General features: G+C 43.2%; 2 protein-coding genes and 1 long non-coding RNA gene across 6 annotated transcripts in view; 1 reads left to right on the top strand and 2 right to left on the bottom strand.

Moving 5' to 3' along the window:
• NARS1 (asparaginyl-tRNA synthetase 1) overlaps positions 1–27,443 on the bottom strand; it is an 82,626-nt gene that overhangs the window by 27,855 nt on the left and 27,328 nt on the right. The gene's annotated exons all lie outside the window — the stretch shown is intronic.
• Positions 1,191–21,041, top strand: LOC126941448 (uncharacterized). The gene is made up of 3 exons (XR_007721306.1): positions 1,191–1,405; positions 5,778–5,897; positions 20,657–21,041. It is a non-coding gene; the product is annotated as an uncharacterized LOC126941448 (long non-coding RNA).
• Positions 12,200–27,443, bottom strand: part of ATP8B1 (ATPase phospholipid transporting 8B1) — a 160,405-nt gene continuing 145,161 nt past the window's right edge. For all 4 annotated transcript variants that reach the window (XM_050768030.1, XM_050768031.1, XM_050768032.1 and 1 more), the window contains 6 exons: positions 24,331–24,554; positions 23,101–23,184; positions 21,485–21,730; positions 21,037–21,175; positions 16,418–16,548; positions 12,200–14,804 (listed from right to left, as the gene is read on the bottom strand). In XM_050768030.1, the coding sequence (XP_050623987.1) occupies positions 14,580–14,804; positions 16,418–16,548; positions 21,037–21,175; positions 21,485–21,730; positions 23,101–23,184; positions 24,331–24,554 (1,049 nt within the window). In that variant the 3' untranslated portion in view covers positions 12,200–14,579. The remainder of the gene's footprint in view (positions 14,805–16,417; positions 16,549–21,036; positions 21,176–21,484; positions 21,731–23,100; positions 23,185–24,330; positions 24,555–27,443) is intronic.

Below are 27,443 nucleotides of genomic sequence, written 5' to 3'. Positions count from 1 at the left end.
CAAGAGTCCCTCTCAAAAAAAAAAAAAAAAAAAAAAAAAAGAAGGAAAGAAAAAGTTAAAACAAAGATGGGGCATTCCTTTGCTTGCTTCCTGAGGATACCCTACTCTAATGGAGGAGCTTTCAATAAACTCTCACTGCACCCTGCAACTTGTCTTGAATTCCTTCCTGCGTATAATTCAGGAGCCCTCTCTTGGGGTCTGGATCAAGACCGCTTTTTCTGTGAACAATCACCATGAGAAGAACACGCCCTGACTGACCCACCGGTCCAAGGAAGGTGAGAGACATGGAGAAGACAGGGACCAGTCTTCAGCTTGAGGACACGTCCAGCTGAACTCAGCCCACATCAGTGACCTGCAGATGCATGAGAGAGAATAAACGATTGTTGGGTTAGGCCTCTGAGTTTGGGAGGCATTTTGTTACACCTCTTTATTGTGGCAATAGTAGACTAATACATGCTCTATTATCCAGAAGTATGTGGCCTAAAATAATAGTTGAATGGCCAGGTGCGGTGGCTTAGGCCTTTGGGAGGCCACGGTGGGAGGATCACATGAGGCCAGGAGTTCAAGAGCAGCCTGGGCAACATAGTGCGACCCCCGTCTCCACAAATTTTTTTTTAAAATTAGCCTGGCATGGTGGGCGCACGCCTATAATCCCAGCTACTCGGGACGGCCAGAATGAACAGCATTGTTCGTGTCTCTTCATTCCGATTCTGGCCAGCAAGGGGCGGCCTCCCGCTGCGGTGCTTGCTGTTAGGTCTCCGCGCCCACTCATATTTGCGCTCAAGGTCGCTTCACCGGCCCCCCCTTCGCTCTTCCAGGCGCAGGATGAGCGTCTCTGTTCTTTTAATGTGGCGTCCCCCACAGGCCACCGTACCTGGCCGCCGGCTCGAGGTTAGGGTACTTGACGCCTGCGCCGCCATGTTGTCTCCGGGCCACTTCCGCGTTTCAGGCGCGTTGTGCTGTATTTCTTACTTGGTCCTGCTCGCGGCGCCGCGCCTTTGGGTGTTGGGGAGTCTGGGATGGTGGGGAGTCCGGGGCTCGCCCTAGTCGCGGGGACACTGCCTTCCAGGAGCTGTCCTCAGGCAAACTCACAGACATCTTCAAAGAGCCTTCCTGGACATTCTGTTTTTTGCTCCTCAAAACAGGCTTCGGAAAGAGAACAGGCAAACATCTCTGCGAGCGCCCCTAGGGCTCCGTTCCCTCTCCCAAGACCGGGAATCGAGGAGGGGGTCCAAGCCGAGTGCACTTAATTAACAAATCAATGAAACAGTTGGAAAATCTCAGTAATATTTTACATGAGATCGAGGGCGGTGACTCACGCCTGTAGTCCCAGCACTTTGGGAGGCCGAGGCGGAGGTGGAGGGTCGCTTGAGGCCAGGAGTTCGAGACCAGCCTGGGCAACATGGTGAGCTTCCCCTCGCCCCCACCCCTCTACAAAAATTACAAAAATTAGCCGGGCTGATTGGCATGGGATTGTGGTCCTGACTACTTAGGAGGCTGAGGTGGGAGGATCGCTTGAGCCAGGGATGTCGAGGCTGCAGTGAACTGTGATCACACCACTGCACTCCAGCCTGGGGCTACAGAGAGAAACCCTGTCTCTAATTAATAAATAAATTATAGATAGATGATAGATGCAATAAAAAATAAAATTGGCTTGTAAATGGCAAACTAAAAGTGGGAATTATCATTACGATGAAACTATTAATTTGAGGAACCGAAAACTTAACTTTCTTTTTCCTGTAGTTAAGTTTAAGCACTGAGATTTGCTTCAGTGATTCCCAGGCTGCTTCGTTATTGCCAGCTGCTTCCTTGTAAGCACTTTGTCTCTCACTAAAAAAATTACAATTATTTTAAAGTCCCCCTGGATGCTCACTCTTTAAGGAGGGTGAACAATGGTAACTCCTGTACAGTTAGAGCTCTGAATGAAGCCAGAGAGATGCATTCCATAGATCACAGAACTCATTTTCTGGCTTGGTGAGCCTGGTCAAGTTTCTTAACCTTTCTAAGCCACAGATGTTTCAATTGTAAAGTGATAATAAACCATAGGGCCTTCCCACAGCCCCAGATCTCAGCAAATTACCAGTCTTTTGTTTCAAGCTATTAAATGGGTGCTGTCTGACAGCCCTCCCTTGACACCTACACTCTTGTGCTTTGGCATCCATCCTTTCCCTCTAGTGCAATGCAAGTCGCATCCTCCCTCTGGCTAGCCTCTCCACCTATCTTCTGGATCCCCCACACCTCTCCAATCTAATCTCCACACTCCAGCCAGGGCGAACACTTTCAAATATAAACACAGTCATTTCATTCTCTATCTAGCAACCTTTTCCATGGACTTACTTTTGCTCTCAGGGTTCACCTCAACATCCTTACAGGCTTACCAGGCTGTGTATGCTCTGGCTTGCCACTGCTTCTTATTTTTATTTTTCTTCTTTTTTTTTTTTTTTTTTTGAGACAGAATTTTGCTCTTGTTGCCCAGGCTGGAGTGCAATGGAGCAATCTCGGCTCACCGCAACCTCTGCCTCCCAGGTTCAAGTGATTCTCCTACCTCAGCCTCCGGAGTAGCTGGGATTACAGGCATGCACCACCATGCTGGCTAATTTTGTATTTTTAGTGGAGACGGGGTTTCTCCATGTTGGTCAGGCTGGTCTCAAACACTTGACCTCAGCTGATCCACCCACCTCGGCCTCCCAAAGTGCTGGGATTACAAGTGTGAGCCACCACGCCCAGCTATTTTTTTTTTTAATTCTTTTGAGACAGGGGTGATCCTCCCACCTCAGCCTCGAAAGTAGCTGGGACTACACGCACACACCATCACACCTGGCTGATTTTTTCTTTCTTTCTTTTTTTTTTTTTTTTTGTAGAGACAGGGTTTGGGGAGTTTTGCCCTGTTGCCCAGGTTGGTCTCGAACTCCTGGGCTCAAGGGATGCGCGCACCTTAACCTCCCAAAGTCTTGGGATTACAGGCGTGAGCCACTGCGCCCAGCCCTATTGCTTTTTAAAGGTACAATTAACTTTAGCCCAGGCTAGCTGCTTCACGGAATTGATCTGGGTATGATGTGGGATTTGGGATAGCTGTTAAGAAAGGTGAAGACAGAGTCAAATAGAGAAGAACATTTTCTCTATAGAGGTGGGGAAACTTTCAAAGCAGAATTAATTGTGTCCTCTAAAAGCAATGAAGTCCTCTTGGTTAGCTTGAAGAACGATCTTGTATCAGTTTATAGAAATTGAGACTTTTTTTTTTTTTTTTTTTTGAAACGAAGTCTCACTCTGTCCCCCAGGCTGGAGTGCAATGGCATGATCTCGGCTCACTGCAACCTCCACCTCCCAGGTTCAAGCAATTCTCCTGCCTCAGCCTCCCGAGTAGCTGGGATTACAGGTGTCTGCCACCATGCTCGGCTAATTTTTGTATTTTTAGTAGAGACGGGGTTTTTCCATGTTGGCCAGGCTGGTCTCGAACTCCTGACCTCAAGTGATCCACTTGCCTTGGCCCCCCAAAGTGCTGGGATTACAGGCGTTAGCCACCGTGCCCAGCTGGAATTGAGAGTCTTAAGGGGTCTCTGGGGGTCTCAGAAGCTCAGCTGATGATATTTTGGTTAATCAGATTTGGGTTTTTGTTTTGTTTTGTTTTGTTTTTTGCTGTTAGGTCATAAAAATATTTTCACCCCAAGCCACAAAATCCTATAAAATAGCTCATTCTTGGGCAAATTCAGTAAATATAAAAGAGCCCTTTTGAGTTTCTATTTACTCAAGATGTTTGCAGTGATAAAATCTTGATGTAAATTTTCTAGAACTTTCAAAGCTCCTTTAGAAACAGTCCTTTGTGTTGTTTTTATTAAACTCTTCGATGAGCACAAAGTTTTTATGTTTTTCACACAAAATTTAAATAAGAAAGCCGAAGGTAGGTGGGAACCCCCAAATGGATGGTAACAGAAAACCTCCGATAGCATTTCCATAGATTGGTTTATTCATTATGCAGCTTGGCTCAGCAGAACCATTTTATAATGAAACTGCAAGATGACTCCCAGTGGGCAAATCAACCTCTATTCTAAAGGTTGATTCTTATCAACTGGGAGAATTGATTCCTGATGAGAAATGCTAGACAAAAAACCCTCGCACGTTCACTCTACAAGCCAGATCCAATATCTTTAATCCTCTCATGGAAAAGAAACAAGGAGACATTTTAGGGCTTACAACAGCCTTCCAGAATAATTGCAACAGTCTCGGCATCAGGGGCCAAAGGAATATTGACATCTTTCCAACTGGAAGTCATAAACAGGTTATCTGGAGTGAGACAATCTATATTTTAAACTTGGCCAGAGCACCTTGGATTTTGGAATTTTTTTTTTTTTAAACGGAGTCTTGCTTTGTCGCCCAGGCTAGAGTGCAGTGATGTGACCTTGGCTCACTGCAACCTCCGCCTCCTGGGTTCAAGCGATTCTCCTGCCTCAGCCTCCCCTGTAGCTGGGACTACAGGCATGCGCCACCATGCCTGGCAAATATTTTTGTACTTTTAGTAGCGATGGGGTTTCACCATGTTGATCAGGCTGGTCTCCAACTCCTGACCTCAAATGATCCACCCATCTCAGCCTCCCAAAATGCTGGGATTACAGGCATGAGCCACCGTGCTAGGCCAGCACCTTGGATTTTTAACCACCATCCTAGATCAGGAAGTTTAAATTTCTCTCCATATTAAAATTTTCCTTCCTCATATTTATTAACACATTACTATTTGATTAATACAAATTATTTGTTAATACAAATACATTCTATTTGATTCACGTTTTGAAGCAAAATTCCTGATAATTTTAAAATTGTGAGAGTTATTTCTTTCTATGTATCTTATTGCTAAGGTCATCTTAGCTGATAATTAATTGGACAATATGGTGGTAAATCCATACTGGTCTTTGACTCTGAAAACAGTCTTTCAAATTCCACTGGTCCTTTCCACTATTTTGACACGACTTTAAGTTGTTACCCAGACTCTTCTGAGGGCAAAGAATATGTGTGTGCATATAAATGGCCTAACAAAACACACCACTCTGTCTGTAGCAACAGGAAGTCCCCATCTCTGGGCACTGGCAGTCCCCCAAGAGGACAATGTGAAGAGCTGCGGTTGCTGCTCTAGGGAGAAGCTTGTGGGCTTGGGTGAGTCTCAGTTTGGGAGGCTTTGTGACTTAAGCAGGAAAAATATTAACTCAAATTACTCCTTCTGGCCTAAAAATCATTTCTATTTTTTATTGTTTAATTTTTGAAATAGAAAATGTGTCCATATGGTTCAGTATTTTTAATTTTAAAACTATGAAAAGATAATTCAATATTTAAAGGTCTCACTCCTCATAACAATTTTCACTAGTCTCTTTTTTTTTTTTTTTTGAGACGGAGTCTCACTCTGTCGCCCAGGCTGGAGTGCAGGGGTATGATCTGAGCTCACTGCAAACCTCCGCCTCCTGGGTTCAAGCGATTCTCTGCCTCAGCCTTCCGAGTAGCTGGGATTGCAGGCATCCGCCACCACACCCAGCTAATTTTTATATTTTTGGTAGAGACAGGGTTTCACCATGTTGGCCAGACTGGTCTCGAACTCCTGACCTCGTGATCCACCCGCCTCAGCCTCCCAAAGTGCTGGGATTACAGGCATGAGCCGCCATGCACGCCCTACTAGTCTCTTTTATATCTAGAGATTCTTGTTGAAAATATGACTATATTCCTCTCAATCTACCTCCTTTATTCCTTCCTTCCTTTCCTTAAAACAGCTTTTTTTTGGTTTTGTTTTGTTTTAGGCATAAATAATATACAACAGCCTGAGCACTGTGGCTCATGCGTGTAATACCAGCACTTTGGGAGACTGAGGCAGGCGGATCACCTGAGATCAGGAGTTCAAGACCAGCCTGGCCAACACGGTAAAACCCCGTCTCTACTGAAAATACAAAAATTAGCTGGGCATGGTGATGCATGCCTGTAATCCCAGCTACTCAGGAGGCTGAGGCAGGAGAATCTCTTGAACCCAGGAGTTGGAGGTTGCAGTGAGCCAAGATGGTGCCCCTGCACTCCAGCCTGGGCAACAGAGTGAGACCCTATCTCAAAAGGAAAAAAAAATATATGACAAAGTGCACACATTTAAAATGTGCAATTTGATATGTTTTAACTTATATGTATACCTGTGAAACCATCACCACAATTGGGGATAGGGAACAAATCCATCACCCCAAAAAGTTTTCTAATGTATTTCCCTAGTGACTAATGATGTTGAGCATCTTCTCATGTGCTTTTTTGCCTTACCTATATCTTCTGTGTTGAAGTGTCTGTTCAGATCTTTTGTGAGGACAAAGTACGGTTCCAGGTAGGGATCCGAGTTCATTTTTTCGCATGTGAATATCAAATGTCCCGGCACCATTTATTGAGAAGGCCATCCTTTCTCCACCTCATCGCTTTTGTAACCTTGTTCAGTATCAGTTGTCCACTGATGTATGGATTTATTTATGGACTCTATTAGGTTCCATTGATCTACCTGCTCTCTTTAAGCCAATACTATGCTGTTTTGATTGCTGTAGCTTTATAACAGTTTCCTCTTTTTTGGCCCTAATTTCACATTTATTTTATTTTTAAAATTTTGACTTGTATTATAGATTAAAGGGTATATGTGCAGCTTTGTGGCATGGGTAAATCGGATGACTCTGAGGCTTGAGGTCCCAACGATCCTGTCCCCCAGGCAGTCAGCATAGTACTTAACAAGTGGTTCTTCAGCCCATGCCAGTAACAACTTTCAAAATCAAGTCGTGTTCTTCCTCCAACTTGTTTTTCTTCTGCAGAGTTATTTTGGCTATTTTAGGTCCTTTGCATTTCCAGATGAATTTTAGAATCAAATTATCAATTTTTACCAAAAAAAAATCTCATGGGATTTCAACTGGAATTGCATTGACTCTACACATCAATTTAATCGCCTCCTCTTTTTTCTTTTTTATATGAAAGGTTGTCACCACATACACAGTTCTGTACCTGACTCTTCACACTCCACAATGAATGGAGATCTTTTATTCTTCTCCCTTAGCTCCCATTATAGTTTCATTGTATCCTGTTATTGGGATGGAACTTATTTCATTTAACTGTAGTTAAACTGATGGATTGCTAGCTTACTGCCTGCCAATATTTTGATTATACAATCACTGTACATGTCATTTCCGTTGTGGGCAAATATATCTGCAAGATGAATTTGAGAAGTGTGATTGCCAAGTCAAAGGGAATATACACTTAAAATTTTAATGGCAAGGACTGAGCGTGGTGGCTCACACCTGTAATCCCAACACTTTGGCAATCTGAGGCGGGCGGATCACAAGGTCAGGAGATCAAGACCATCCTGGCTAATATGGTGAAACACCATCTCTACTAAAAAAAAAAAATACAAAAAATTAGCTGGGAGTGGTGGCACGTGCCTGTAGTCCCAGCTACTCGGGAGGCTGAGGCAGGAGAATAGCTTGATCCTGGGAGGCGGAGGTTGCAGTGAGCTGAGATTGCACCACTGCACTCCAGCCTAGGTGACAGAGCTAAACTCTGTCTCAAATAAAAAAAAAAAAAAAAAAAAATTAATGGTTATGGCTAAATTGCCTTTCCTAGAGTTTCAATTTATATACTTTTCAGTAATAAATTAGAAGGCTTGTTTTGCCACAGCCTTAACAGTGCATTACCAAACTTTCTTGTTTTTGCCAAATTAATAGGTGAAGATGGCTTGTCAAAATCATTTTGATTTGCACTGCTTTATTTCGGGTAAGTTTAAAGATCGTTTCATGTGTTTAAGAGCCATTTGTATTTCTTTTTTTTTGAGACAGAGTCTAGCTCTATTGCCCAAGCTGGAGTGCAGTGGTGCAATCTCAATTCACTGCAACCTCCACCTCCCAGGTTCAAGTTATTCTCCTGCCTCAGCCTCCCTAGTAGCTGGGACTACAGTTGCACACCCAGTTAATTTTTGTATTTTTAATGGAGACGGGTTTTCACCATGTTAGCCTGGCTGGTCTCGAACTCCTGGCCTCAAGTAATACGCCCACCTCGACCTCCCAAAGTGCTGGGATTACAGGGATGAGCCACCGTACCCCGCCCCATTTGTATTTCTTTTTCTCTGACTTTTTTTTTTTTCACAACCTTGACTGCTATGGCCTGAAGGTTTGTGCCCCCTTAAAATTCATATGCTGAAATGCTAACCTCCAAGGTGATATTAGGAGGTGGAGACGTTCAGAGGTGATTAAATCAGGAGGGATTATGTCTTTATAAAATAGTCCTGAAGGAGCTTGTTGGCCTCTTCCACCATGTAAAGACAGAGTCAGAAGGCACTATTTGCGAACCAGAAAGCATTTCCTCAGCAGGCACCAAATCTGTCAATCCCTTGACCTAAGACTTCTAGCTTCTGCCAGAACTGTGAGAAAAAATTTCTGTTGCTTATATAAACCATACAGTTTGTGGTATTTTGTCACAGCAGCCTGAACTAAGACTTGCACACTTTTTCTCCATTTTGCCATTTGTCTTTGCTTATACCTTTTTTTCTTTTTCTTTTTTTTTGCCATAATGGGGGTTTTAAAAATATTGACGTATTTGAAATTATTAGCCTTTCCTTTGAGGCTTTAGATTTTTAGTCTTAATTAGAAAGTCTTTCCCCACTCCGGTATTTGAATTTCCTCGTGATTTTCTTCAAGTACTTTTATGAGTTTTTTTTTGTTTTACATTTAAATCTCTTTATTATTTGGAGTCTATTCTACTACAGTGCATGATATCTAATTTGTTTCCCTCTTGTCTCAACACCATCTATTTAAAAGCCCATCTTTCCCCCACCCACCTTTGATGCCACTTTATATAGTAAATGTTCACGTGTTTGTGTCTATTTCTGGATTTTCTATTCTGTTCCGTGGAATGTCTGTGTCATCATGCATCAGAACCATACCACTGAAACTGTTTTTCAAATTACAATATGGCGTAATATCTGGTAGGAGTAGTCTCACCTCATTGCTTACAGTTTTCTGACATTAATTTTTCCATATGAACTTTTGAATCAGCCTATTACAGGAAACTGTTGGCATTTTTATGAGGAATATATGCCATTTTTAAATTATTGTAGGGAGAATCAACCCTTTCTAGTATGATGTGTTTTTTTTTTTCTTTTTGTTTTTTTTTCTTTGACACGGAGTCTTACTTTGTCACCCAGGCTGGAGTGCGGTGATGCAATCTCGGCTCACCACAACCTCTGCCTCCTGGGTTCAAACGATTCTCCTGCCTCAGCCTCCCAGGTAGCTGGGATTACAGGTACATGCCACCACCCCTGGCTCATTTTTGTATTTTTAGTAGAGATGGGATTTCACCATGTTGGCCAGGCTGGTCTCCAACTCCTGGCCTCAGGTGATCCGCCTACCTCAGCCTCCCATAGTGCTGGGATTACAGGCATAAGCCACCGCACCCAGCCTCAATTTTGATGACTTTCCCTGATGACTAATGATGTTGAGCATATTTTCATATGCTTATTGACCATTTATATCTCTTTTTTTTTTTTTTTTTTTTTTGAGGTGGAGTTTCTCTCTTGTTTTCTAGGCTGGAGTGCAGTGGCTTGATCTCGGCTCACTGCAGCCTCCACCTTCCAGGTTCAAGCAATTCTCCTGTCTCAGCCTCCCGAGTAGCTGGGATTACAGGCACATGCCACCATTCCCAGCTAATTTTTGTATTTTTAGTAGAGACAGTGTTACATCATATTGGTCAGGCTGGTCTCAAACCCTGGACCTCAGGTGATCTGCCTTGGCCTCCCAAAGTGTTGGGATTACAGGCGTGAGCTACCCACTGTGCCCGGCTATATCTCTTCTTTGGAGAAATATCTAATCAAGAAAATCATTTTTGCTGTTTCTTTTTGTTTGTTTTTTTCTCTGAGATGGAGTGTCACTCTTGTTGCCCAGCCTGGAGTACAATGGCGTGATCTCGGCTCACTTCAAACTCTGCCTCCTGGGTTCAAGTGATTCTCGTGCCTCAGCCTCCCAAGTAGCTGGGATTACAGGCGTCCACCACCATGCCCTGCTAATTTTTATTTTTAGTAGAGATGGGTTTCTCCATGTTGGTCAGGCTGGTCTTGAACTCCTGGCCTCAGGTGATCCGCCCGCCCGGGCCTCCCAAAGTGCTGGGATTACAGGCGTGAACCACCACGCCCGGCCTTTACTGTATTTTTTAGCAGAAAGAAAATGATTGCATTACAGTGGTTATTTTTAAGGGCCCCAACCTCCACTTTGTCCTGAGATCTACGTTGTATTGTTTTCAGTGTTTTGACAGGCCTTTTCATTTTTATAAATGCCCCAGAAGTTATAGTGCAGCCCTAACTTTCTAGCAGGACTCTTAGGAGCTGACGGTTTTCCTAAGTTTCATTCACATCACATGAAGGCAGCAATTGTTAAAATATATTTCGATTCCATTAGGGTACATTTTGCTATCACATTGAAGTCTCTCAAGAATCATTTTATTCCCATCAGATGTTGTTACTGAGCAGTTTCTGGTGCTGAACATGAGTAAGAACCTTTAGGTGGTGCTCTTTGATTGAAAACATTTATCCCTCAAACAACTTAAATACAGAAGTATATTGCAGGAAAAAGTGACTTTTATTTTTTTAGGGATGATCTCCCAGGTTTACTTGATTTTCCTGCCATTTATATTGCAGAGGCTAGTAATTTGCCCATCTCCTCCAACCCCAAGCACCCCAAGACTGATATTTTTCTATCACCTGCTGCTAATTATGCCTCCCAAAGAGTCTCCCATCTCTGACGCAGAGAGAACCTTCTTAGTGGGGTCATGGCTTCCCTTGCATCCAAGAGCTGTCTGTCCCACAGCCTGGTCAGACTCCCGCAGCCTCAAACCCCAGGTCTCCCATCCACTTCCTTACTCACTCCTCTTTCCTCATTTTTCTGCCAACGATTCATCATGTATTTCTAGGACTCTCTGCTCACTTCCCAGCCCTTACTTTTTTTGTTTTGTTTTTTGAGATAGAGTCTTGCTTTGTCACCCAGGCTAGAGTGCAGTGTCACAATCTCAGCCCACTGCAACCTTCATCTCCCAGGTTCAAGTGATTCTTCTGCCTCAGCTTCCCAAGTAGCTGGGATCACAGGCATGCACCACCATGCCTGGCTGATTTTTTTATTCTTAGAAGAGATGGGGTTTCGCCATGTTGGCCGTGCTGGTCTCGAATTCCTAACCTCAGGTGACCTACCCACCTTGGCCTTCCAAAGTGCTGGGATTACATGCGTGAGCCACCATGCCCAGCCCCAGCCCTTACTTTTGGTTGAGGGTTACCTTTCCTTTCATTCTGGCTAAAGAGTTGAAGTCAGTTGGAAAAACCCAGAGTTAATCCTTTTTTTTTTTTTTTTTTTTTTTTTTGAGAGAGTCTCACTCCATTGCCCAGGCTGGAGAACAGTGGCACAATCATGGCTCACTGCAACCTCCGCTTCCTGGGTTCCAGCAATTCTCCTGCCTCAGCCACCAGAGTAGCTGGGACTACAGATGTGCACCACCTCACCCAGCTAAGTTTTTGTATTTTTAGTAGAGCCAGAGTTTTGCCATGTTGGCCAGACTGGTCTCGAACTCCTGGCCTCAAGTGACCCACCCACTTCAGCCTCCTAAAGTGCTGGGATTACAGGCATGAGCCACCATGCCCGGCTGACCTCCCTAACTCTAAATCTTTACCCCTCTGTCTCTAAAGTCTGACCAACTTTTTAATTCTTTTAGAGACAGAGTCTTGCTCTGTCACCCAGGCTTCAGTACAGTGGCATGAGCAAAGCTCACTGCAGCCTCAAACTCCTGGGCTCAAGTTATCCTCCCACCTCAGCCGCCCAAGCAACAGGGACTACAGGCACATGCCACTACACCCAGTTTTTTTTTGTTGTTTTTTTTTTTAAAAAGACAGAGTCTTGCTATGTTGCCCAGGCTGGTCTCAAACTCCTGGCCTCAAGTGATTCTCCTGCCTCAGCCTTCCAAAGTACTGAGATTATAGGCGTGAGCCACAGTGCCTGGTCCTGATCACCTTTTCTCCATCACTTCTTCCCTAACACTTAGTTTCCCTGTCCCTGACTTTCTCACCACTAAAGGACCCCTGCATTCCTCTAGAAACCTTGTGGGACTAGATTCTTCTGTCACATACCCTATTCTTAAAAATAACAACAACAACAAAAGCCAATTTAAATACTTTAGAAGATTATACTTTTCAAAGATTTTACTAAATCATTTTTTTAACAAAATATACATTAAATCTCAGATTTACAGAATATAGAAATAATTTATCCAAAGAAATTTGCATTTTAAAATTGTTAGTATTGCACCCAACAGTATGTCTTTGACACATTTGCATTGTCAATCTTTCCCACAATTTGCGAAAACAGGAGAGAAATCTGAAACTAACAGAATTACACAAGCTAACTTTTCTGTAAAAAAAAAAAAACTTACAATTTTTTATTTACAAGGAAAAGTTGTAAACGTTCAGCATTTTACTTCCACAGAATAAAAAGCCATACATTCTTTTATCAAACCTAGAAAATGAACTATATACACATTGTGATTACCTCATAGGAATTCAACGGGACTGATATTGTGAACATTCACAGCCCGATGGTAAAAAACAGAATTATTGAACTATGGAAACTAGTGTGTGAAAGACACAGAATGAGAAAAATGTCTGGAAAAAAGTTACTTTTACCTCTTTGAGGAGTTTCCATAATTACCTAAAGTTATCTTCAAATTTAAAAGGACATACCATTCCCCAGTCTTAGGAATGTGGCTGCCAATAGCCTTTTCTCTCAAGACGTAAGACAAGTGAAAAAGAGTGAGGTCTCTGTTCAAGTCCCTTATAAAATACTTTACATATAGGCAGGCACAAAAGTTTGCTTTCCAAAAGAAAGCTTTACAAAATATTCTGCAATTTATTACTGATATCCTCAGTTTTTAAAAACGCTTTTTTTTTAAGCCCAGAAATATTTAGATGCTTTAAAAAATAAGAGTAGGGAATTAAATCATTTGGTACTATGGGAAGCTGCTAAAATAATATTTGATAGTAAAAGTATGTAATGTGCTGTCTCACCCAGTAGTAAACCAAAAATAAACTGAAACTTTATGGAATCTGAAGTTATTTTCCTTGATTAAATAGAATTATTAAACCAATATGAGGAGAACATGAAACCATGCAATCTACTATCAACTTTGAAAAAGTGATTGAACCACTTAGCTTTCAGATGATGAACACTGATGTCATTTGTCGTTACTACTATAAATTTAAAAATATGTTAAGGTGGCCTATGGAGGGTAAAAAGGAGCCTCCGGGAAATTATGCTGAAGATCACAAAGGAAAATGTAACTAATTTTATAATACAATACCATTTGAACTGAAATACAACATGCTTTATAATTCTATTGCCCTGGATTGAGACCGGATTAGAACGTTCCCTTTCAACCATAGTGTACATAACCAGTTGAATAATAGGACTTTTATTATTATTAAAAAAAATTTTTTTGGAGATGGAGTCTCACTCTGTTGCCCAGGCTGGAGTGCAGTGCCACGATCTCGGCTCACTGGAACCTCCACCTCCCAGGTTCAAGCAATTTCCAGCTAATTTTTATATTTTTAGTAGAGATGGGGTTTCACTGTGTTGGCCAGGCTGGTCTGGAACTCCTGACCTCAAGTGATCCACCCGCCTTGGCCTCCCAAAGTGCTAGGATGACAGGCATGAGCCACCGTGCCCGGCCTATTTTTAAATTTTTCTTAAGACATAGTTTTGCTCTGTTACCCAGGCTAGAGTGCAGTGGCACAGTCTTGGCTCACTGTAACCTCCATCTCCCAGGTTCAAGCGATTCTCCTGCTTCAGCCTCTCAAACAGGTGGGATTACAGGTGCCCACCACCAAGCCCGGCTCATTTTTAATTTATGGTAGGGACAGGGTTTCACCATGTTGGCTGGACTGGTCTCGAACTCCGGGCCTCAGGTAATCTCCCCTCCTCAGCCTCCCAAAGTGCTGGGATTACAGACATGAGCCACCACGCCCAGCCCAATAATAGAACTTTTAAAAGTCCTATTTCTTGGCTCTGCTATTTAATAGTTCAACCCAAGGAGTTTGTTATAAAGGTTATTTATTGTCTTTATTTTATTTTTATTTTATTTATTTATTTTTTTTTTGAGACGGAGTCTCGCTCTGTCGCCCAGGCTGGAGTGCAGTGGCCGGATCTCAGCTCACTGCAAGCTCCGCCTCCCGGGTTCACGCCATTCTCCTGCCTCAGCCTCCCGAGTAGCTGGGACTATAGGCGCCCGCCACCTCGCCCGGCTAGTTTTTTGTATTTTTTAGTAGAGACGGGGTTTCACCGTGTTAGCCAGGATGGTCTCGATCTCCTGACCTCGTGATCCGCCCATCTCGGCCTCCCAAAGTGCTGGGATTACAGGCGTGAGCCACCGCGCCCGGCCAAGGTTATTTATTGTCTTCAATATCTTTGTGACGAATGCAATTCACACACACACACACACACACGAAGTCCTGAGAATCTTTCATAAAAAAATAGACGTGCTCTGTGGCCGCGTCCCGGCCTGGGGGTGAGGGATCAGCTGTCCCCGGTGCGCCTGTACTCCGCGGTGCCATCGGCCACGATGGCATCAAGTGGCGAGCGCTTCTTGCGGATGCTGCGCCCGGAGGAGATGAGGTCCGCGTAGCCCCGCTGGTGCGAGAAGGCGTAGGCCGAGCGCCGCGATGACACGCCCCGGCGGAACACCTGCTGCCGCCGCTGCCACTGCTCCTCCGCCTTCAACCGCTTGCGATGCTTCTGGATCTGCAAGAGGGAGAGATGGGGAGGGATGAAGATAAGGTCCACTCCAGGGAGGAGGCCTGGCCAGACGCCTGCCCCATTTTGATGCAGGCAGCTCTGTCCCCACTTTATAGTGTGTGTGTGTATGTGTGTGTCTATATCTTTTTTTTTTTTTTTTTTTTTTGAGATGGAGTCTCGCTCTGTCACCCAGGCTGCAGTGCAATGGTGCGATCTTGGCTCACTGCAACCTCTGCCTCCCAGGTTCAAGCAATCCTCCTGCCTCAGCCTCCTGAGTAGCTGGGGTTACACGCGCTGCCACACCTAATTTTTGTATTTTTATTATGTTGTATATTTAGTATGTATTTTCACCATGTTGGCCAGGCTGGTCCTGTCCTCCTGAACTCCTGACCTCAAGTGATCTACCTGCCTCGGCCTCCCAAAGTACTGGGATTACAGGTGTGAGTCACAATGCTTGGCTATATCTGTTTATCTATGGAGAGCTATATTGACATATAGATATGATGATATAGATCTATATCCATCTCTCTATAGTTATACATAGATTGATCGATCGTTCTACCTACCTACCTGGAGATATATATAGAAGCTGAGGGAAGGTTATCTAACTTTGCCAAGGTCACACAGCTAGAAAATGCAAAGCCGAGATTCCCACTCCCCGGAAGCTAGTGCCCTTTTCTAGTTCAGACCAGATGGGTACAGCCAAAGAGAAAACTCAGTAGGGCCTTTCCGGGTTGTTACTGTGTACTGTTGGAACTGCAAAAGGGAGACCCGAGGGATACTGAAGGTTGCCTCACTAGCCTCTGCTCTCTCCTTTCTAATGGAAATTGATTGTGTTCAGATCACCCCCCCAACCCCCCACAGCCACATTTCTCATGGGCGGTGGGCAGGTTGATTTCCTTTACTAAACTAGTCCAGAATGGGCAAGTGACCTAATTTTGGCACATGAGACCTGAAGGCACTGTACTGGGGCCCTTGGGTGAGAAGTTCCATGGCCCCTAAGGAGCTACAGAATAGTATCTTATCTCTCCCCGACACTGATATGTCAGGATGTGATGCCCAGAACTGCTCTGGCCATCTTCCAGCATCCATATGAAGCTAATAATGAAGGTTTCTGGGAGGAGAGATGGCAAGAACCTGCCCAATCCTTTTTTGACATTAAGTTGCTCAATCCGCTGGGCCTGAAGTCTGCTAATGATTAATGATGACGCACTACTGTAGAGATATTTTGAGTCACAGATTTCGGTTCCTTGTAGCTCAAAGGGTCCTGCTACAGAAGGTACATTTTTATTTAAATAAAGAAAAAAACCCAATCTGATTTGTATGACAAAATGTTAACACAGTAATTGTTAAACTGAGGGGATAGATATACGGGGCTCATTATTCTATTCTCCCTTTTTTGTTTATGTTTGGTAATCTTTGTATTAAAAAGAAAGTACACTAAATTCCCAATTCCAAAAGACTTATTTGTGAGATAGAGTTAAAGAAAGAGAAACAATCATGAAAAATCATTCTTACAAAACTTCCCATGAGCTTAGAATTTTGCAGGAAAGGTGCTGTTGGGAAACGCTTTGGTTTCTGTGAGGGACAGATTTGGGAGAGGACTATATTCGATATACCTTATCACTTTCTGATGGCCAAATGGTCATTGACAGGAATCTGATGGCAATGACGGGCAGTAAGCACACGGCAACGGTCAGGATTATAGTTAACCAAATGTATGGCTGTCTCAGAGCGTTTGAAGCTGTGCCTGTAAAGAACATGGCAAATGAATCACTGTGGTCCCTTTTTCCTAAGAACATAGTTAATATTTCACGAGGTGCGGTGGCTCATGCCTGTAATCCTAGCACTTTGGGAGGCCAAGGTGGGTGGATTGCCAGAGCTCAGGAGTTTGAGACCAGCCTGGGCAACATGGTGAAACCCCGTCTCTACTAAAATACAAAAAATCAGCTGGGTATGGTGGCATTCACCTGTAGTCCCAGCTACTCAGGAGGCAGGAGAATTGCTTGAACCTGGAAGGCGGAGGTTGCAGTGAGCCGAGATCATGCCACTGCACTCCAGCCTGGGTGACAAAGCAAAAGCAAAACTCTGTCTCCAAAAAAAAAAAATAGTTAATATTTCATAATCTATAAATAGATCATTTATGGTAAAGTTTTACCACCAGATTGGACTTCCCAAAATATCCATTATGACTCAAAGAAAAGACATTTTAAAATCAGACTAAGCAAAGCAAAATTGGGAAGGTAAATTATTTGAAACAAGGCAAATGTACATAAGTGAGCAAATAAGGAAAAAAAGCACATTTGTTGACATTGCATTGATTAAAAATGCAAAGTTAGGTGATCAAGACTTCTGACTTTTTTTCTGAGATAGGGTCTCACTCTGTTACCCAGGCTGGAGTACAGTGGTGTTATCATGGCTCACTGCAGCCTCAACTTGCTGGGCTCAAGTGACCTCCTACCTCAGTGTCCTAAATAGCTGGGACTATAGGTGTGCACCACCACACTTGGCTAACTGTTGTATTTTTTGTGGAGATGGGGTTTCACCATGTTGCCCAGGCTGGTCTCAAACTCCTGAACTCAAGTGATTCGCCCACATTGGCCTCCCAAAGTGCTGGGATTACAGGCATAAGCCACGGCACCTGGCCTTCTGAATTTAAGGATTTAAAAAAGCACTTTTCAGCCGGGCGTGGTGGCTCACACCTGTGATCCCAGTACTTTGGGAGCCCGAGGTGGGTGGATCACCTGAGGTGGGAAGTTCGAGACCAGCCTGGCTACCATGGTGAAACCGTCTCTACTAAAAATACAAAATTAGCCGGGCGTGGTGATGCATGCCTGTAATCCCAGCTATTTGGGAGGCTGAGGCATGAGAATCACTTGAACCTGGGAGGTGGAGATTGCAGTGAGCCAAGATCGTGCCACTGCACTCCAGCCTGGGCTCCATCTCAAAAAAAAAAAAAAAAAGCGCTTTTCAATTTTAGTTCTGGTTTGAAACTCCAAATAATAAAAGCTATAGCACTACCAGGCTGGGCGTGGTAACTCACGCCTGTAATCCCAGCACTTTGGGAGGCCGAGGTGGGCAGATCACCTGAGGTCAGGAGTTCAAGACCAGCCTGGTCAACATGGTGAAACCCTGTCTCTACAAAAATACAAAAATTAGCCAGGATGAAGGCAGGTGCCTGTAGTCCCATCTACTCTGGAGGCTTGAAACCGGGAGGTGGAGGTTGTAGTGAGCCAAGATTGTGCCACTGTACTCCAGCCTGGGTGACAAAGCGAGACTCCATCTCAAAAAAAAAAAAAAAAAAAAAATGCTAGTACTGCCAGTACCTGGTGTTTTATACAGATCATGTCATTGAATCAGTTCTGAGAGATGGGTATTATCCCTGTGTCACATAAGTAAATTGTGTTATGGAGAAGTTAAAAAGTTTGCCCAAGCTAACAAAACCAACCATGGCAATGCCTGAATTAAAACCTCCTTCTGCCTGACTGGAGCCGTGCTTTTCCACTGCAATTTGTTTTCTGAATTTTTATGTCAGATGAAGTAATAATTCAATTCAATAATACAATCACGTAATCACAGACATGACCCAATTTTCAAAATCAAATGACCATCTTTTAGAGCCATGTTTCTCATCATGTTTTCTGTACTTACACTCTCAGTTTGTAAAAACAATGGTCTTGGCCGGGCGTGGTGGCTCAAGCCTGTAATCCCAGCACTTTGGGAGGCCGAGACGGGCGGATCACGAGGTCAGGAGATCGAGACCATCCTGGCTAACACAGTGAAACCCCGTCTCTACTAAAAAATACAAAACACTAGCCGGGCGAGGTGGCGGGCGCCTGTAGTCCCAGCTACTCGGGAGGCTGAGGCAGGAGAATGGCGTAGACCCGGGAGGCGGAGCTTGCAGTGAGCTGAGATCCGGCCACTGCACTCCAGCCTGGGCGACAGAGCGAGACTCCGTCTCCAGAAAAAAAAAAAAAAAAACAAAAAAACAATGGTCTTTATTTATTTTAAATGTGGTTTTTACCCTGCTAAGTGTGTATGGTATTAAAAAACTCCCTATGGGAATATGCTAAGTAACTGGGTTACTAGTATTTTAAAACACAGAGTTAGTAAAGGAAATCACAAAAAGCTGAGCTGAATCCCAAGAAGGAAAGGGTTACCACAGCAACGGACTTTTACAACCCAACAACTAGTCATAAAAATCTAAATCTTTTACAGGGAAACTAGTTTTTTTTTTTTTTGAGACTGAGTCTCACTCTGTCGCTCAGGCTGGAGTGCAGTGGCACGGTCTCGGCTCACTGCAAGCTCCACCTCCTGGGTTCACGCCATTCTCCTGCCTCAGCCTCTCGAGTAGCTGGGACTATAGGTGCCCACCAACACACCTGGCTAATTTTTTCTATTTATTAGTAGAGATGGGGTTTCACCATATTAGCCAGGATGGTCTCGATCTCCTGACTTCGTGATCTGCCCACTTTAGCCTCCCAAAGTGCTGGGTTTACAGGCATGAGCCACCGCGCCCGGCCAGGGAAACTAGTTTATGGGGATTGTTTTTCATTGTGAGTCCAAGCTCTCTATTCAAAATAAGAAGCTCATGAATTCCAGTTCATAATTAATTTTTATTAATATTTTATATTTATAATATTTATGATATTTTTATCACTTCAAATTCATTCTAGCATTTGTCATTTTGTTGTATATTTTATGCAATTGTAATCATTGGTCACGTAACTATTTTGTTTTCTATCAATTTACTTATTGCTCTGCACACATATTTCTTATTTGTCTCTTTTTTATTACTTTATTATTATTTTTTTTAAGAGACAGGGTCTCGCTATGTTGCCAGGCTGGTCTTGAACACCTAGGCTCAAGTGATCTTCCTGTCTCAGCCTCCCAAACTGCTGGGACTATAGGGGTGAGCCACTGTGCCTGGCCTGCGCACATATTTCTAATAATGTTGACCACTTTTGAATTCTAGAATTTCATCATACTGGTATTTCATGGTATGATTAGCCAATTTAATAATATTCTTAGGTCTTGGGTTATTTCCATTTTTTCCTCTTGTTTACAATTAGAAATGTTATGGTGGAGCCATCTGTACAAATTAGCTTTGCCAAAACTTCGTGTGTTTTATTATCTTAGGATACTTTCCCCAAGTAGAAATACCTGGCCAAAATGTGTAAAAAGTTTCATAATCCCTTATGCATTTTCAGATGTTTGGAAAACTTAAAATATATTTCAGTGTTACCAGCAATACTTGTATACTCACTTTTCCAAAAACCTACCAATACTAGGTTTTGGGGATTTTTTTTTTAAGAAAGGGTCTCACTCTGTCACCCAGGCTGGGGTGGCATAATCATGGCTCACTGTAGCCTCGATCTCCCAGGCTCAAGCAATCCTTCCCACCTCAGCCTCCTGAGGAGCTGGAATCACCAGTGTGTAGTGTGTACCACCATGCCCATTAATTTTTTTTCAATTTTTTTTTGGGGGGGGTAGAAACGAGTTCTCCTTATGTTGCTTAGGCTTGTCTTGAACTCCTGGATTCAAGAGATCCTGCTGTGTTGGCCTCCCAAAGTGCTGGGATTATAGGCATGAGCCACCACATGTCGCCCCAATATTAGGTTTTATGAGAAAGAAAGAATAGGCTTTTATTTAGCCTTTTAAGTCTTAAGTTATCTAATTCAACCATGTACAGCGCTATTGTAAAGCTATTTTAATTTGTTTTCCTCCCATCACGTTACGCACTTTTAACGCACCATCACCACTTAATTTCCAGACAGAACATTAATTTTTCACTAGCAATACTTAATACTTTGTATATATTTGTTTTGTTTTGCTTTGTTTTTTTCTTTTTGAGACAGGGTCCCGCTCTGTCAGCTGGGCTGGAGTACAGCAGTACGATCACCACTCACTGTAGTAGCTGCAACGTCCAGGTCAAGCAATCCTCCCATTTCAGCCTCTCCAGTAGCTAGAACTACAGGCATGTGCCACCATGCATGGCTAATTTTTTTTGTATTTTTTGTAGAGATAGGGTTTTGCCATGTTGTCCAGGCTGGTCTTGAACTGCTGGGCTCAAGCAATCCACCTGACTCGGCCTCCCAAAGTGCTGGGATTATAGGTGTGAGCCACTGCGCCTGGCCATTCCACCTTGTATATTTTATTACTTACCAGAAGTTATGTCAAAATCTAAACTACTGACATTTGTCTGTACATTTATTTTTGGAATTTTGAAAATACCAACCTGTAAATTGAAACATAGATGGAAAGAGAACATGTATTCCAGCACTATGAAAGTCAAACATGATGCCAAAATAAAGTGCAATGCTTCCAAAAATTGAAAAAGCATTCACAAAAGTCCAATAAGAAGTATCCAAGCCAATCTGTTGAGAAACCAGAGAAAAACAGCATTCATTTTGGGGAGTTAGCAAGAAATAAAGGATCTAACAATCCTGAAAACAGAATTCAGCACGTTAGGCATGATGTGACTTGAATACTGGACCAGAAACTAAACCATCCTTGACTCAGGCAAGGAATAGAAAATGTGCTTGGTATAAGAGATGAAAATAGCATTTATATTTTGTAAGTGGCACAGGTGCAGTGGGAGTCAGTTGGATGTGCACGCCACCCTATATACAGAAATATAGATAGGTACCAATAGACACTGAATACGGCCAATGCAAGCCACGTACCTGGAAATTGACTGTTATTACAAGAGCAGAGGCAATGGTGACAGCAAAAGACTGGTAGTCAGAAGGTGCCTCTCCATCCTGCCCTACGGTTTGCAGATAAGCTCCAAGAGGTATGAAGAAGAGGATCATCGATGTTAGGACCCCATGCAACAAGCTTACGAAGAATCTCTTATAGTTGAATAGTAAGTCTCTTTGTCCCACTATGTATAACCCAGGGAATCGGAGGCTCAGTTTGTCACTCACATCCTTAAGGAGAAAACAAAATGATGATATTTGATTCATCAGGTCAAAGCAGTCAGAGATACATTATAATGAATATCTCACAAAAAGTTGCAGCCTGCTGTTAAATTTTAGGAAGGCACAAACTAGACAAGATAATCGATCAATCCTGCAATATTTGTGGTGTGCAGAGCTCCACCTCATTGTTTAGACCACCATTACTTAATATTTAATTTAGAGATGGGCTAGGTATAAGTTTATTACTTTGCTACTTATGAAAAGAAAACAAATTAGTAATGTCAAAAAATATTTTTTTTCCTGAGTGAATTTTTACCTCCTGAGGCTATTTTTACCTCCTGAGTGAATATATATTGTTGCAAATCCTTTGGGGAAAAATTTTCTCATGCAAGTTGATGAGTTAATTATAAATTATTATTTTTTAGTCTTTATAGTACTTCTTTTTAAGAATTGGTATTAGATAAAAATATACACTGGCTACATACATTTTGGAAAGGATTTAAACTTACTTTAAAATGAGTAAATTACTATTGTAGAGACATATTGGACTCTCAGGTGCTTTTTTTTCTTTTCTTTTTTCCTTTTCTTTCTTTCTTTCTTCCTTTCTTCCTTTCTTCCTTCCTTTCTTCCTTTCTTCCTTTCTTCCTTTCTTCCTTTCTTTCTTTCTTTCTTTTTTTTTTTTTTTTTGAGACAGTTTGTTGCCCAGCCTGGAGCGCAGTGGCACAAACATAACTCACTGCAGCTTCAACCTTCCAGGCTCAAGTGATCCTCCCACCTCATCTTCCCAAGTAGCTGGGACTTCACAGGTATGCACTACCATGCCTACTAATTTTTAAGTTTTTCTGTAGAGATGGGGTCTCCCTATGTTGCCAGGACTGGTCTCAAACTCCTAACCTCAAGCAATTTGCCTGCCTCAGCCTCCTAAAGTGCTGGGATTACAGGTATGATCCACCATGCCTTCAGGTATCTTCAGAGTAAGGTCTTACTGTCTAAAAGGAACATAACAAATATATGTGCCAATGAATTCAACCCCAGTCACAGAAATCCTCTTTTCTCTCTTTCTGTCTTTTTTTTTTTTTTTTTTTTTTTTTTTGCCTTAGAGATGGGGTCTCACTTTGTTGCCCAGGCTAGACTTGAACACCTGGGCTCAAATCATACTCCTGCATCAGCCTACTGAGTAGCAGGGACTACAGAGAAATCCTCTTTCCTTACTACAAAACAAGAAGCATAGCCTTGACCCTTGATGCCTGACAACAGAATTATAATAGGGTTTGATCAGAAAGAAGTAAACCAGAAGAATGCATTGAAACATTTGCTTGGGACTTCTCTAACGCGTGCTCATCTGTCCTGAAGTGTCCCTGCTCGTGCGAGGCTCCTACCTGGTCGAGCAGTCCCATGAGGAGCACGGGCAGGCTGGAGTATAGCACGTTGTAGAGAGTGATGAACCAGTCCTCGTATGCAGTCTGTGAGGGGGGGACAGAGGCTCCACGTCACCAACAAAGACACATGCCAGCCTAGTTAGCACATACTCCTCTACTTCCTTTATTTAACATTTTGTTTGTTTGTTTTAATAGAGATGGGGTCTTGCTATGTTGCCTAGGCTGGCCTCGAACTCCCGGCCTTAAGCGATTTCCCCTTCTCAGCCTCCCAAAGTGTTGGGATTATAGGCAAAAGTCTATGCGCCTGGCCTGTTATCACTATTTTTTTTTTTTTTTTTTTTTTTTTTTTTCCTGACACAGGTCTCACTCTGCCGCCCAGGCTGGAGTACAGTGGCACAATCTTGGCCCACTGTAACCTCTGCTTCCCAGGTTCAAGCAATTCTTCTGCCTCAGCCTCCCAAGTAGGTGGGATTACAAACACACGCCACCATGTCTGGCTAATTTTTATATATTTTGTTGAGACGGGGTTTCACCATGTTGGCCAGGTTGGTCTCCAACTCTTGACCTCAGGTGATCCGCCCACCTCGGCCTTCCAAAGTGCTGGGATTATAAGCATGAGCCACTGCACCCAGCCCTGTTATCACTACTATTAATGGCAAGGTAACATGAAAAAATAACCAAAGATAAAGACAAAAGCATACAAGCAAATCCCCTCCTTTTTTTTTTTTTTTTTTTTTTAAAAAAAAAGACAAAGTCTTGCCCAGGCTGGAGTGCAATGGCACAATCTTGGCTCACCCGCAACCTCTGCCTCCCGGGCTCAAGTGATTCTCCTGCCTTAGCCTCCCGAGTAGCTGGGATTACAGGTGCCTGCCATCACACCCGGCTAATTTTTTTATTTTTAGTAGAGACCGGGTTTCACCGTGTTGGCCAGACTGATCTCGAACTCCTGACCTCAGGATATCTACCTGCCACAGCCTCCCAAAGTGCTGGGATTATAGGCATGAGCCACTGTGCCCGGCCAAACCCCTTCCTTTCTAAGGCAAAATGTTTTTACAGCACCAGAAACATTTAGAGAAGTCATGATCATTCTTAATTATGCCCCAACTGCAAGGAGACACAGCCCCAAAACTACAAATATAGAAGAAACAATTTGGTTTTTCAGAACGAGAATTTTATTCATTTAAGAGCTCTACTTAGTAAATGACAATAATAACAACAACATTACATTACCTGTGCAGAGTAGCCATTGAAGAAGGAGTACCAGAAATGAACCAAAGTAAAGGCAAAGTTTTTGTAAAAGAAGTATCGTAGGAACTTGCACATCCTTATGTAAGACCACCGGCCATGCACCAGCAGTAGCCTCTGCAGATAGCGGAACTGAGCAAAGGAATAGTCACTCGACATGACAGCTTGCATTCCTTCTTGTCCACTTATTCCAACGCCAATGTGGGCAGCTATAGGGCAGAGGGAGAAAACACTGTGAATCATAAGCCGATTGTGAGGCAAAACATCAGATGATAAAAAGGTTTCATAGCAAACAAAAAACAAAGACAGACATTGATGGAACAATAATACAGAAGCTCTTGCTCACCATCCCTCGCCCCCAGCTCTTGAACTCAACTCAAAGTCAGTTACAAGTTGCTAAACAGAGCACATAGTAGGGCCTCCATAAATATTTGGGAAAGGATCTCATGTGGGTGGTGAATTCCATTTGGATTATCTGCCCAGATCACAGCCATCCCTTCCACCCACAGGGTGAGCCCCAGGCACCCATGTGTACACTGTGTCCTTGCCTCTCTGGCAGCAGCTGTATCAGTCATGGGCAGATACATAATTTGTGGTAGGTACTACAAATCGGCTCCCCCAACTTGATTCCACCATCTCTCTAATTAGAGAGATGGGAAAGGAAATAAAAACCCTACATTTCCCAGACTCCCTTGCAGCTAGGCTCTTTGTGAATTAGGTTCCACTGTTTAGATCCACTTATGACTTGGAAGCAGAAGTGAATCGGAGCCCAGCATCCCTTCCTCTTTTGGCATTTCTGCAGCAGAGCTCATATCTACTTTCCAGCTACCTGAATGTTGACAGGCTTCTTAATTAGAAGCTCTTTAGAGGAACCTCTTACCACTTACCAGAAGGGTAGAAGCTCTTCTGGTCAGTGACCCAGCCTAGAACCTGCTTCTGTAGACCATCCAGAGCTTTTGAAAGTACCTAGTCCCCTGTCTTAATCATTTCTTGCTTAAATACCAACTGAGGTCTGTTTCCCATGCTAAACCCTGACTGACAGAAAACCCAAGTTGAGCCAGTCTCTCTCTTGATATTCTGGAATTAGAAGTCAGTTATTTTGTGTCTAGAATTTTAAGGTCTAAATTCTTGAGGTAAAAAATAGTTATATTTCTTTCTCTCTCTCTCTTTTTTTTTTTTTTTGAGATGAAATCTTGCTCTGTCACCCAGGCTGCAGTGCAATGGTGCAGTCTCGCCTCGCTGCAACCTCTGCCTCCTGGGTTCAAGCAATACTCGTGCCTCAGCCTCCCAAGTAGCTAGGATTACAGGTGTGTGCCACCACACCCAGCTAATTTTTGTAGAGACAGGGTTTCATCATGTTGTCCAGGCAGGTCTTGAACTCCTGAACTCAGGTGATCCACCCACCTTGGCCTCCCAAAATGCTGGGGTATTACATGCATGAACCACTGTGCCTGGCCAAAATAGATATATTTCTTCCTGAAGATTTCTAAGGGGCAGAGAAAAAAACTAGGAGGGGAGAGTTGTGGGGAGAAGGGAGAGAATGGAGGGAGAAAATGGGGAGAGAGAATGAGGGGAGAGTTGTGGGGAGAAGGGAGAGAATGGAGGGAGAAAATGGGGAGAGAGAATGAGGGGAGAGAAGGGTGGGGAGAAGGGAGGGAGGGGAGAGAGGGAAGGAGGGGAAGAAGAAGGAAAGGGAGACAGAGGGGGAGAGAGAGAGATAGACACCGGGTTCCTGGTGCAAATCTATGTCCTTGTTCCAGTATCTTCCTGAGGCCTAGCTGCTTCTTGGACAACAGGAGGTGTCTTTGTATCTTTTTAAATAAATTTACTTTTTTCTTTTAAGTTCCAGGATACCTGTGCAGAACGTGCAGGTTTGTTACTTGGGTATACGTGTTCCATGGTGATTTGCTATACCTATTGACCCGTCCTCTAGGTTCCCTCCCCTCGCCTCTCACCCCCCCAAATTTACTTTTTTCTTAAGCTAGCTTTGGTTGTTCTCCAATACTTGTAATCAAAAGAGTTTTAACTAAGAAACTATTAAACTTTCAAAATCTTATTCATGGCCCTCCAGGACCTTAAGACATTTTTTTTTTTCTTTACAGGGGGAAGGTTTGCAGAATGTATAAAATCCTTCAAATAGTCATAAATAACACTTTCAAATTAGAGAATGATTAGTTTTGTCTGGGTCTTAAAAGTAATGAATGTGAAGATAGACAAGATCATTTAGAAAAGATATGTTGGAGAACACAACCTATTGTTACTCAGACCCTGAACAGTGGCTGCAAAGCTGAGGCGTTTCTAACTAAAAAGAAGCTTCAAAAATCCTGCCCTAGTTATAGAACACAAGGTCTGGCAATTCAAAACACAACTGTGATGATGTTTCCAAACCTACGTTTTCAGTAACACTTTGCAGTTCTAAAAAAACAGAACAAATTGCATCTCATATAATATTTACGATCTCTTTGAAAACACACAAATATTTCCTATGACCAGCATGGTTGCCAAACTGTGCTTTCCTGCCAAACCATGGCCTTTTCTTTCCCGAACAAGCCACCGAGGAAAATGCTGAGATTCTCTTGGCTGATGCGGCTGAGGAAGAGGAACCCCTGTCCCAGGCCCTGGTCCTGCCCCAGTCCTCAACTTTCCCACTGAGGAGACGAAGGACAAATGTGAAATGAACACTGTCATAGTTCCCAGGGCAACCAAAAGCACTGAACAGATACACTACAAGGTGACATTGGTCTTTTTTGTAATATTTAAGTATAGGCACTTAGAGTTTCCTGAAATCTCAAATGGGGTGTTAGGTGATTCACTGGTAGGCACTCCTTTATCATTCCTTAACAAAAAGATTATTTCCTCACTGCAGCAATAATCCCTCTTGCCGTTTTTTGTTTGTGTTTTTTGTTTGTTTGTTTGTTTGTTTGTTTGTTTTGTGAGATGGAGTCTTGCTCTGTCGCCCAGGCTGGAGTGCAGTGGCGCGATCTTGGCTCAGTGCAACCTCTGCCTCCCAGGTTCCAGTGATTCTCCTGCCTCAGACTCCCAAGTAGCTGGGATTACAGGTGCCCGCCACCATGCCTGGCTAATTTTTGTATTTTTAG

Source organism: Macaca thibetana, chromosome 18 (assembly GCF_024542745.1).
Source record: "Macaca thibetana thibetana isolate TM-01 chromosome 18, ASM2454274v1, whole genome shotgun sequence".
Taxonomy (NCBI): Eukaryota; Metazoa; Chordata; class Mammalia; order Primates; family Cercopithecidae; genus Macaca; species Macaca thibetana.
Note: the sequence above shows the minus strand (reverse complement) of the source record. Positions and strands in the feature narration are given on the sequence as shown.